General features: G+C 34.1%; 1 protein-coding gene across 4 annotated transcripts in view; it reads right to left on the bottom strand.

Annotated features, from left to right (window-relative positions):
* LOC118190674 (neuronal acetylcholine receptor subunit alpha-6-like) overlaps positions 1-10,473 on the bottom strand; it is a 91,022-nt gene extending 80,549 nt beyond the window's left edge. For 2 of the 4 annotated variants that reach the window (XR_015041676.1, XM_085818658.1), the window contains exons 1-2: positions 10,327-10,416; positions 4,233-4,295 (exon numbers count right to left, since the gene is read on the bottom strand). Coding sequence is in view for 3 of the 4 variants with exons in the window: in XM_085818658.1 (XP_085674784.1) it covers positions 4,233-4,295; positions 10,327-10,399 (136 nt within the window). In the remaining variant the exon portion in view is untranslated. Of the gene's footprint in view, positions 1-4,232; positions 4,296-10,326 lie in introns of all 4 variants that reach the window. The other 2 variants (XM_085818657.1, XM_085818659.1) reach the window with 2 other exon arrangements.
* Between the last annotated feature and the right edge of the window lie 2,857 nt (positions 10,474-13,330).

Here is a 13,330-nt window from a genome sequence, read left to right as displayed (position 1 = left end):
TGGAACCTGTGGAGCAACCGCAAGTGGACCTTAGCCATTTGAATGACCATGAAAGGCAAGCCATCCAGCAAGTGGTGAGTACTTGTTCAAACTTGCTTTCAGAAAGGCCTGGTAGCTGTCAAATAGTTACGCATCAGATACAGTTAACTGCCGACAAACCTTGTAAGACTAAACCGTATCGCTATGATAAACAGAAAGAACTAATCATCGAAGAACATATTCAGGAAATGTTAAAGAACAAAATAATAACGCCCATAAATAGTGACTACGCGAGTCCAGTCGTACTATGTAGAAAAAAGAACGAGTTTCCTCCTTCGGATAAAAGGGCTTGGAGGTTTGCTATCGATTACAGAAAACTGAATAGTATTACTAAATACCCAGTTTACCCTTTGCCGGTTATAGAGGAAATTATTAGAAAGATTAAATCTACTAGGTACATGACTACTTTGGACTTAACGTCTGGCTACTATCAAATAGCTATGAGACCCGAAGACATACATAAAACCGCGTTTATAACAAAATCGGGCACTTATGCATTTTTACGCATGCCCTTTGGGTTGTGTGGGGCCCCATCAACATTCCAGAGAGCTATGGACATTGTTCTAAAGCCTGTCCTAGGAAAATCGACTTTAATCTATCTAGATGATATAATTATAACGAGTAGTACGTTGGAAAAACATATTAAAGATCTAGAAGAAGTGTTTAAATTATTAAAAGAGGCCAGTCTTACAATTAACGCCTCAAAATGCAAGTTCGCAACTAAAGAACTTAAATATCTCGGTTATAAAATTTCGCAAAAGGGTATAGAAACTCAAGATTCAAAAATAAAAGCAATCAAGTATTTCCCACCTCCCAACACCGCCAAGAAACTTTCGTCTTTCCTTGGGTTATGTTCTTACTATCGGTCATTCATAAAAGATTTCGCTAATATTGTTGAACCACTGTTAGTAATTAAAAGAAAGAAAAGTAAATTTACGTGGACAGCGGAAGCAAATACCGCATTTGAAAGATTTAAAGAAGCGCTCATCAATGCCCCTGTTTTGAAATTCCCGGAGGGGGACGAAAACCTGGAAATTGCAGCAGATGAGTCGGAATATGCGGTGGGTGCGGTTCTTATGCAAAATAGCCATCCTTTGGCATTTTTTAGTAAAACGTTGAATCATACACAAAGGAATTATACAGCTACAGAGAGAGAAACATTAGCCGTATTAATGGCTGTACACAAACTTCGAGTTTATTTCGGCAAAGCGCCAGTAACAGTCTTTTCGGATCATGCGGCTGTCGGTACACTTTACTCGGGGAAAAACCTAACGCCCAGGTTAATAACATGGGCTTTAAAACTCCAAGAATATAATCTAATAATAAGATATAAACAGGGTAAGGAAAAAAATGTAGCTGACGCACTTTCTCGTATAAAACTGGACGATGAAGTTAATGAACTTAAATGCGCTGTGTTGACTTCGAAAATTTTAGATTCTAGAGATACAATTATCGCTAAACTGAAAGCTGATCCTGAATTTGGAAGTATCTATGCATATTTGAAAGACCCCGAAAGCTTTGAACATACAGATATCGATGCGATAAGAAATAGAGAAGAAAACTATGAAATAATAGATAATTTATTATTTTATACGAAAACAACAAACGAAAATCTCGAGTGCAAACCAGTCACCCCAGCCTCGCTTCGATTAAGCATTTTGAAGGAATTACACGACGCGAACACAGCGGGTCATTTAGGGGTCAGAAAGACTTAAAAAAGGTTACGCGAGGCGGTATATTTCCCGCAACTATACAAAATAGTAACTGCGTATGTCAGGTCCTGCAATCAATGTCATTTAATAAATGATATTAATTACAGCCCGGCCGGGTACTTAAACAGCATTCGCGCTACATTTCCGAATGAAATTTCAGGCATAGATCTTCTTGGTCCTTTACCCCAGAGTGAGTTAAATAAAAATCGTTTTCTTTTAGTAATTTTAGATCATTTTTCAAAATGGACAGAAATTGTTCCACTTAAACGCACGTCAGCCAAAACAGTCGCAGACGCATTCTTACACAGATACATTTTAAAATACGGTGCACCGATAAAAGTCATTAGCGATAACGGTAAACAATTCGTTAGCCAAATATTTGAAAACATTTGCACTGGACTTGGCATACGCCATATCAAAATGGTTCCGTATAGACCACAGGCAAACATAGCAGAAAGAGTTAATAAAAATATTGTAAAAATAATTCGCAGTTACGTTAGCACACATCACAAGCGCTGGGATGGCTACATAAATGAGTTAGCTTATGCTTTAAGAACGGCAGATCACGATACTACGGGAAAAACTACAGCAGGATTATTTTTAGGCCGAAAGTTAATTACGCCTTTAGATAAATTATTCTTTGTTCAACAAAGAGAGCAAGAATTTAAACAGAAAGATGTGCAAAATCTTATTGACCAGGCGATTAAAAGCTCGGACACGGCAAGAAATAGGCAAAAAGTATATTACGATAGAAAACGCCGTGAAGCAAATTTTAAAGTTGGGGATAAAGTATTGAAGCGGAAATTTTCTTTATCAAGTGCCCAGACAATTTTACTGCAAAGTTAGCTCCCAAATTTGAAGGCCCCTATGTAATTCAGGAAATCAAAGGAGTCGTATTGTACCTTAAGAACGAGAGAGGGGAAATCTGTAAAGCAAGTCCCGACCAGGAGAAAAAATACTATAAGCCAAATGATTTTGAAATCCTTAAAAGTTTCTTGCAGGACTCAAGCGTAAAAGAAGTAGAAGGTCCAGAAATAACGTCACCCGTTCCACCACCCAAGAAGCAGAGAACTGAAGAGAGACTTAGCCCTTCTACAACCCAGGGGACGGTACCGAAAAGAAAAAAACAAAAACTTTCAGACTCCAGCATTTAAGAAAAACAAGAACGCAAAGCCACCGCGTAAAGAAACCTTGGTAAAGAGGAAAACACCACCTACAACGTATCGCAGTAGAAATTATACATCAAGCAGAACGCTCCCAGGGCCAGAGAGTCAGGTGCAAACAAGGCCGCCGTTCCCGAAAATAAAAAGACAGCAGGAGGAACGAAAAGACCAGCAACAACAGAAGAAATTCAAGAATGACTCCAGACCGGAGGACGCCAAGACCAGCCGTCCAGGGGAAAAACGAAAAAGACAGCAACCCGACGACTGCTACTCCAAGAGGCCAGCATGCAGAGGACGAAAAAGAAAAATTAGCGTGGACGACACTCGGAGGTCATTAAGGAGAAGGTTGACGTCCATGAAACCTATAACGTGGGAACAGTTCTGCCAGAAAAGAATGACGGAGTTCCAGTCATCGGAAACTCAAAGATAAGTTAAAATCTTCTATATTTTTTTTTCTTTTGTTCCAAAATGTTATGCGTAAATACGAAGTTCTGTGTTTTAACGAAAGTCAATGTATTTCTGTTGAGACTTAGTTTTGTTTTACTTTATTTAGCTAAGGCAAAAGTATTGTTTTCTTTCAGTATAAAATCTAAGAACAAGCAGTTTCTGTTGGTCGAAAGACTAATTCTGTTATGTTAAAGCCAAAATTTGGCCGAAGATAAAAAATAACTTCGTATTCTTGTACTAATAAGAACTTTAGTTTCAGTGCCGCCAGCTTGGCGAAGAATGAGTAAAGTAAAAATTTATTTTTCTCTTATTCATTTTATGGTAAATTGTAAAAATCATATGTATTAGAATTTTGTAAATATACGTAAATACTTGAAAGTTATGTAAAAGTAGAATTTAGTCTAGAAGCATAAAATTTTAGATGCTAAAAGTAAATGCTCAAAAGCAATGAATTCAAATTTAAGTATTAAACTGTAGATAAAATCATGCTTTGGAGCGAAAGCCTGCATGTCTAAAGATGAATGAGGGGGAAGTTAGAATGAATGTGTTTTGTAGGGTTCTCCACCTACACTTGAATTTTAAGAATGTTAAAGTAGCTCATCGAGTTGTAGAATGTCGAGTAAGGTGTGTCTATTTGGTCGTTGAATTCTAACAAATCATGGTGGTTAGGGGAAGTGTTGCAATAATAAAACACGAATATTCCCGTTTGACACCACACATGGTGGAGAGCCAGGGTAAAGTTAAATTAATGTTTGAATACTTGAATGAATGTGAATTAAGCAGTCACTAAGGAAAATAAATCGTTTAAAAACAAAATTTATTCAGTGTCAAGAAAGTGTAAATTATAATGTATTTAGAAAGATACTGATACTTATTCTTTCCAGATGCTGGAAGGAAAAGAACAAGATTGATTGCTGAAGTCCAGGAAAAGTTGCTGTAAGAAGAGAGATTTAATTAAGTATACTCAGAAATTTTATTATCCTTTTGTGAGATAAGATTTTTTTTATGTAAACGAGGTTCTTAAAATTTAGTTCAGAATTGTAGAAACCTTTCAACAGGTCATTTGTAGGACCTGCTTCCAAGTTTTCCAAATTCTGGCAGCGGCAAATGTAGGGTTTATATTTATTTTAACTAACATTTATTTTAAATTTAAACTATCTTTCTTGTCAAGCCTTACTTTCCCCTGGAACTGCCAATGCCAGAGTATGTAAATTTTAGTAGAACGCGCAATGTATTCAAAAATTGTCAGCTGAAGTATTCTGAGTTAAATAGAAAGGAAACGAGTTCGAAGTGTGCTTTCTTACTTCACGAGCGCGGAGGTGGTTCGTTAGAAATTGAAGAACCACGCGTTTCGGCCTGTGTGCTTGCCTCGGCAAATTGTTAATCTTTCAACGTAATATTCAGAGTTTGCTGAATTATCAGCGGTATTTTAGAACGCGGTGAGGTTAGTTACGTTTAGAGAGCCTCGTAGTTAGTCACTGGTTATTATCTTTTTAGTTTCTTATTTTTATTTTACCGACGGGTTGGCGTAGTTTGTGAGCGTCAAGAGCAAGCAATTGTAATTTTTTAAAGTTGAATAAGAAGGGACTTAAACCCTTCTCAAGACTCCAGTTTCATTAGACTCAAGTCTAACTTCCAGTTTTCTGCAGTCACCACTTTGTTGCGTGCAGGGTGGAAGCGCGCAACTTTACACAGTAAACCACTAACTTTCAGAGATAGCTAGAAGCTCACCGATTGCATGAAAAATATAAGAAATATGTTTCATCAAATTCATTCTTTCTTGGAGGATTTTCAAAAGAAATTTTTTATTTATTGTTTGTTATTTATTATTATTAACACAGGAATTGATTAAAATATTTCAGTATGGTATTCGGTAAGATATAATTCATAAAACTTTACCATCAGTTTCCTAAATACTTTCTATGAGATGTATTAAGAAATTCTTGTTAGCAGATTTGGTCTTGAATAAAATGTATTAAAGCTAAATTAATGTATTAAACCGTGAAAATTCTTCGTTTTTGTAAACTATGAATTTTCTTATTTTCAAAAGTTAAACAACTTTTGAAGCTTTAGAATCTATTTTCTGCCTTTGATTTAATCATTTAAACGCTTAAAAATGCCGATGTATAAATAGATCTAAACGCTTCAAGTGTCTGAATATCATTGAATTTTGTATTCACACGGAATTAAAAAACTTTTTAATTGAAAAGGAAGAAAAGACTCTTAAATTGATAATTCTTTCAACGTTAAGAAATTTCTTCCTTGTACGCTATTAATACAGATTTTCTCGAAATACAAAGTAAAATAAAAGAATTATTTAAAATTTGGCAAAATATCAGCCTTACTTTGGCGTAGATTTTGAATAAAACTCTATCGATTTCGAAGGTTGACAAACATAGGTCCTAAAATATATTTGCTTCTGAAGCAGATTAAAAAGTATCCAGATTAAAGTTTTTACTGGAAATGAGTATACATTTGAAAATTAAGTAAGCCTAATTTAAATTCATGTTCTTCTCCCAATTTCATGACAGATCAGTATAATTTTTTAAAAACTTAAATTTAAATCTTTTATGTATTTTATATTTTAATAGACTTAATAATCCACCTTTGACATTTCGTATAAATCCTCCTTTATAAAACACATTACCCAGATTGCAATAATATCCTTTTATAAAGAGCCAATTTCTGGGCTTTGTACCGAATCGAAAGTCAGACTTTTACCAAGGCAACAAATAATGATTCAAATATAATACAACATATTTACATTGTTTTAAAAGTTTCTCAAATGTTCTATATTCATAGCCTTATTTATGTACAAGCAAGTGAGGCGTACGCTTTGGATTTCTATTTTCAAGACAAACATCTAGATACTTTTATCTTATTCAAAATACGTTAAATTATAAATACCTTTTTTTCCAATTTTGAATTTAGAAAACATAAAAATAAAAGAGAGGACTATTTAAAACTTTTTATTTCAGTTTTTTATGTTTTTATTCAAAAAATCAGGCTTTAAACCAGTACTTTGTAGTCTCATTGATAACTAATATCATTTAGAGAGATCTTAATATTTGAACCAACGGTAATTTGCTCAGCCGATCTATGCCATTATTTGCCGTTACACTTGAAGCTTATCATGTTACGTGAATACCAGGCTCCTTTAATTGTAGTAGGCGTAGTCATTATTTGGGTACTCTTCTGTTATCGGTATCGGATTCAGAAAGTATATTTTGCATGCAAGTGTGCCGGCCATGTGCATGCATACATACTTTTGCCAGGATTGCGGTTAGTAACACTGACTGCCGAAAAGACCGGGTTCGAATACTGGAGAAAGCATGGATGTAATTAGTCCGTTTCTTCATAGGAGGTAACTGTTGCCCAACCGATTATATGGCTCCATAGTAAACAGACCACCGCAGTAGTGGCCAGTGTATATAAACGACTAGAGCCCGCCATAGGATAAAAAAAAATGTATGCACGTGTGTGGGTATGTTATATGTGTATGCATACACAGATATACATGTGTACGTACATATGCATACATATATCGTATAGTGTATGCATGTAGTATATAGGTAGCATCAATATATGCATACACATATCAATATATCATACATGTATGCCTACATACATTTTTGAATCTGGTCACGATAACAGAAGAGTACCATTATTTTATTATTAAACTGATAAACACTTTAATTGCATTATTTTAGTTTTAATTTACTTAATTATGATTTGTAATGACAACACTAAGGGTTCTTTAGTTTTTTATTCATTTATCTCAGTTTTTTTCCTACGAAAAAAAGACTTTAGTTTAAAATGTATAACCAAACCAATTTTACACAGCATGTAATAAACAGAAACAATACAGCAAGAAATAGAGAATGACTAATGTACAGAGGACTTTCCTACATTTTTAAACGAATTCGCTTTGCTATAAAAAAATCGCCTGTTTGGAAAATATTTTTACTGCAGTTATATTTTTGAAAGTATAAATTATCATCTACTGCTTGACAGTTTTATTTTTATGCAAAATGACACTTTTAAAGAAGCTTTGGGCGGAAGGCTATGTTTGTGCTCTTTCCGAAAAAAATTATTCGTATCTAATTATTGAAATCCATGATTTTTCGGTACCTAAAGCAACGATAGATAATACTGTCAATAAGAAAGGAAAGAAAACGTCAACGTTTGGCTTCAAGAAGAAAAATTGTTCAAAATATATAATCAAGGAAAAACGGAATGTTTCGAATGTTGCAAATGTAAAAACTTTAATGCCAAAACAAAATTATCGAAGTCAAAGGACATTTGCAAAATCATTAAAATGCTCAGTATCAATTCTAAATAAAGTGATTTATGCTGATTATTATAATCTTAAAAAGGCGAAAAAACATAATGTCCATCGTCTTCCTCCACAACATAACGCCGAAAGCAGAACGCGCTGCAGTATTCTTTATGAGAAACACTTATTCGAACAAAAATGAAGAAATGCTGTTTAAATAGATGAACCTTGGATATATTTAAATGACCGCAACGAAAAGAAATTCATTTATTACCATCAAAGTTAGAAACATATTTTATACCCAATTTTCAAATATGTAATACTTTCTCTTTACTCGCAGTGCCATCAGTCAGTAGAACTGCATCAAGAGAAAGCAAGCAGCCGCACGTCAAAATTTACTGTTAATTTCCTGAAAAAAGATGGAACACAAAATGTGTATCAAGGCCATACTCTTGACTTATACCTCTATTAAATCTCCTGATGTCTCATTCACAGATGTTTGCACTTTTGAACTTATAAAAAACGAATTATCCAAACGTCGACCTACAACCCTCTTTGGACTCTGGAAAGCTGTTCAAGAAGAATGGGTTAAAGTACCTCTTTTAATCCTAAAAAGTCTTTATTGTCTTGCTGATTACGTTGTAGAAAGATGGTGAAGATTACGTGTTATCAAATGGAGCATTTAAAACACACAAAAGTTTAGGTAAAATATTTCTGTAAATACAATAAAAATCGTCTAAAAATGGGCCATCAGCCTCTGTACGTTTTGCTTAAATAACTGTAAATGAGAAAATAATAATTTATTAAGTTATTTCATGAAATGATTTATATAATACGCATCGTAATACCTACTACAGAAACTTTTCCTGCGAGTTACATAAGTAATGCTTTCATATATCTCTACATAACTCTAATTATATATATATAGAAATTTCTGAAGTGTAGCTTACCAAGAACCTGCAATTATTATTATTTACTGTGCATATATATTATTTACACAGTATTCTTTTATAAATGAATTATCATTCGATTTTGCGCATCGAATTCATTATAAGAGTAAATAAATTATTAACACTAATCTTGATAGCAAGTTATCAATCTGACCGAGGGAATATTATCTCGATACGAGATGTCTGGGTCGATGAAAGGAGGAATGGTTTATGGATACCTTATTTATATTGGCAAGTTTTAGTTTGAATGGCTACATTTTCGCACTCTTATTTAATTTCTAACTTATGTAAGTCTAGTATTATATAAGTCCGGGATTACTATATATCGAAAACAATGGTAAAAAAGAGAGATCTTGTGTAAGACCTTTTGGTACTTATTATAGCAACCACTTTTACGCAGTTTGGCGATATTTTACAGATGAAAAGATAAAAGTTATTTATCGGGTGCAAGTTAGTTGTTTTAGAGATAATTTAAAGAAGATTTTCGAATTATCCTTATTTATCCTAAGTCGGCAAACATTATCAACATATCAAAGGAAAACACGCTTTAGCAACTTAAAATACAAATTTTAATTATTATAATTATTATATAAGGATTGTATGATACAAAAAGAAATAATAAAATACTTATATTTTTTACACTATTGTTCTGTAATTTTTTGCTCTGTTCTTTACCCAGTGTACACAGCGATCTGTTTTTTCTTTAAAAACATCAAAGAACTTCACAAACCCGTCATCGCTCGCAGCTTTGGCATTGCTAACAGTTTATGTATCAAACGCATCAGATCATTGTTTCCTTTAGGGTTTGGTTTGGTTTGGTTTATTGAGATTATGGCAAAGCACACTAGGGCTATCTGCCTAAGGGGAGGAATGCCTTCGTGGAGGACTTTCTAAGGTAGACTGGCTCGTATACACGTCACACATGGGGAAAACCACGAAAACGCCCGTGCAGCCAGCCCGTTTGCGGGATTCGAACCTCAGACCGAACTACCAGTGTTCAGCGACTTTACCGCTCGGCCGCTGGTGGGCTGTTTCCTTGAGGGAATTTGAGGCAAAATAATGAATTCCCACAAAACTTTTACCGCAATTTCTTCCATTGCTGGCAGATTCTACAAGTATATATTCTAAAACTGAGTTTAAAGCAAAAAATATCACGATTTTTGTATAAAAAACCGGTGGAACTTAGAATATAGCAAAATGAACGCACACGAAAAAGGTGACGTTTCTTTACTGAAGCATTTTTATGAGTATAGTTGCCTGACGAATGTCCATGCGCACCAGTTGCCAGATTTCGGCCCATTCTGATAATTTGGGGACTTCTAATTAGAGGGCTGCGATAACACGTAAGTTCCAGATATTTTGCTTCAAGCCTTTAGCTTTGTAAATTCGGCCTTATCTTCATAAAAATTCATAAAACACTTCTATTCGTTATTTATTGATGTGCTGTACTATCTCATTTTTATCAATTACTGCTTGACTGAAGCTAGTCATAAAAATATTTATTTCGAGGAGCAAATTTTAATATATTATTCATTCTTTATGCCAAATAGATTTTTTGACAACAGCAAGTCAAATTCCTTACGTCAAAGAGAGAAAAAGGGTTGCTGATATCATACAGTTTTAAAGAAATATGAATACAGCACGCCTTACACAATAGATTAAAAATTTTAGTTCATTTCTGAAGGTAATATATGGTAAGTCTAAAAATACAGCCATAATCTAGAAATTGTCATAATTACCTGCTATCGAGGCAGCGTCAACTGCCAGGAAAGGCAGAAGCAAAAAGAACCAAACACTGATTACAGTGCACATTTTTAACTCTAGTCAGTTTCACTATAGCTCACTGCGTTTACTACGAAACGAAAGTTTCTTTTATAAAGGGTGCGTTTCCTTAAACGGGAAGTTTAATCAATGAGTAATCGTAGGCGATATCGTACCACTTTGACCTCCAAATATAACTATCATTATTTTGTTAAATTTAACTTTGGTTATTAAATCTGAAGTTTCCTGTCTACTTGCGTCACGGATCGTTCGCTTGGAAACGACAAAAGCAATTTAAATATAATTTCAAAAGCTATCCAAATTCCTTTTGCCACCGCTTTTACATAAGCGCTTAATTTATTTCTTAAAAAGACATTGCTCTTCAAAATTAATATTTTAAGTATATTAAAAATAATATGTATTTTTCAATCATCTAACGCTAATGAAACTAACCTTTATAGAATGTAAATAGGGATAAAATGATCCAATAAACAATAATTAGCAGAGAATTAGTTAACTCATTCAGTATCATTGCTTTACTTGACAAATGCCGAACTACTGAAGTAGCTATAGTTTGAAATAGTCCAGAAGGCATTACCGGCAATGAAAAGTTTCATGTCATAAATACCTGAGAAAGGCAAATAAAAAACGCGCGTTGAGTGAGAGTTTAAACATTCAGTACTATTACACATTGGTTATTTACAGATTGTGACACTTATGGTTCTATCTTTCGACAGTCCTGCCATATTCAGTTATTAAAAGAACTGGTTAAACATCTTACACCATCAGCAGTTTCACTTCTGTTGATACACCAAAGCGGCCTCCCTTTTAAGCACGAATGAACTACTCTCTGCTGTTGTAAAACATCCCTCACAATCTCACACATCTTTCAATTTTCGCGGATTTCATAGTCCCACGTACTCATATCAGGAGAGTACTGCGGTTATTCCTGCGCCTTTTATTGTAATCATGAGAAACGATTGATGATTGCTTGCACTGTCATGGAGAATGATATGGTTTGTCATCTAAGACATCATCTATACCAGGGATGGCCAAACTTCGAAAACTTGGTATAAACATCATCTATACCAGGGATCGATGAGAGCTGTATGATAGGTTTTATGAGCGTTCAAGAGCCGCAAGTCCAAATTTATAACGTTTCGAAAATAATGAGACAAGTTTTGAATATAAAGAAACTGTTGAAGTAAATTACTGAATATGTGATCAACATGTTTGCATATAAATATTAATAAATAAATCTTACATCTACTGCTGTTTTGTGTTCAGAAAACTTAAGTCCCAAGAAAATTAAAACTTGTATTTCTTGTACTGGGCATCAGAGCGTTTTTTCTTCAGGTAGAGAAACCTAATATTTTCTTCTGATTTCCTTTATACCTCTGCGTTTTTAATTACTATTGTTTATTTTAGTAGAAGTAAAATGAATCGGAAGCATATTCATTGGCTTACAATTACATAAAAATGTTATTTGAGTAAATTACATATAATTATTTAAAAGAAAATTGAACTTTTTTTTTTTTTTTTAAACTCATCGATAGTCTTTTAGAAAGAAAAGGTTAAATGATACACGTCAACGCGCACTACAGAGAAACTGTTATTCTAGAAAGATTTATTTAAAAATAAGCTATTAACTTGTTTAAGCTTTTGCTTAGAAAGTAATTTCGTTTCTCCACACAATTAACATAAGGTCAACATACTGAGATCATTCGAATCGTTAGATCCTAACCTAAGAAATCGTTAAACATTTTTTCCGCAAAACTTTGGAATAACTATTTTTGCTGATGCCCAGTATAGAAGAATTCATAAAAAAGTGAATATGCTTGCAGTTTCAGTGGTATTTGGATAATCAGTATCTCGCATGACGGCCTTAACTGGTACAGTATTTCAGCGTGACATCCAACGGAATCTGCCAGAATGTTTTAGTAGTCAGTACACTGCGAATCATTGAAAATTCTCGAAACTATCTCTCGAATCGTCCCGATAATTTTAAACATAGATAATGAAATTCATATTCATTACTGAAAATTCTCGAAACCACCTCTTGAATCGCTACGATAACTCTGAACTATTGCTGATAAATCTATTAGTTCGTGTAAACGCTTCGTCGAGAACATAGTCCACCCGTCTACCAACCGAACTGTTCAGCCTAGCTGTTTAATTTTGAGCTATTTTTCAGATACATGGCAAATCAAAACTAATGTTACAAAAGGAAAAAATACCACTCACTGCTATAATGAATTTATTTCGCAAACGCTGATGTAGCATGATTTCGTTAAGTCTTCATATTTCTATGGACATACACAGATTTTCTATGTGCAGGTCTTTTGTAACACGGCAGACGTCTGCACAATAGTTTAGTTCCTAAACTCTTGCCAATCAGGTGAACGGATCCATCATATTCTAACTGCTGGACCCATTAAGGCGGTCAAATGATTTACTGTCTCGTCTTGAATTGCTAAGTAAAATAATTCAGAAGAAAGTTTAAAATAAATTATTATCAGCCTAACATTACATAGTACAACTTTCCTGTAGGTTACCTTGGAGAGACTTTAGGTATTTTTGGAAGAAGGCAAGATGAAAAATTAAAAAACGCCTTCGCCGGAAATCGAACCGCGGACCTCTCAATTACGCGCTGAGTGTGCTGACCACTACACCACAAATGCTCGCTAAGAAGGAGGAAGAAAATCTTATGACCTAACTTGTGTATAGAAAATATATCTCAAATGGAGTTTAAAATGGAGTCTGTAGTCAAAGGATACTTTAGAAAATAAAAGATCAGACTTTAAAAATAAATGTTTACGGGAGCAAAAATTTATATTATTACCTGAAATTTGTAGTGATCAAGCAGTGGATCATTGTACAACTTTTCGCTTGGCTACTAAGCTTTCATGAAGGACATGTCAGACGTACATGATTAGAAAATTAGCATGACAAAAAATATCAACAGATTAAAAGAAGTGTATT

This window comes from Stegodyphus dumicola, chromosome 6 (assembly GCF_044657685.1).
Source record: "Stegodyphus dumicola isolate Sdum_Otavi_A_Nest chromosome 6, ASM4465768v1".
NCBI lineage: Eukaryota > Metazoa > Arthropoda > Arachnida > Araneae > Eresidae > Stegodyphus > Stegodyphus dumicola.
Note: the sequence above shows the minus strand (reverse complement) of the source record. Positions and strands in the feature narration are given on the sequence as shown.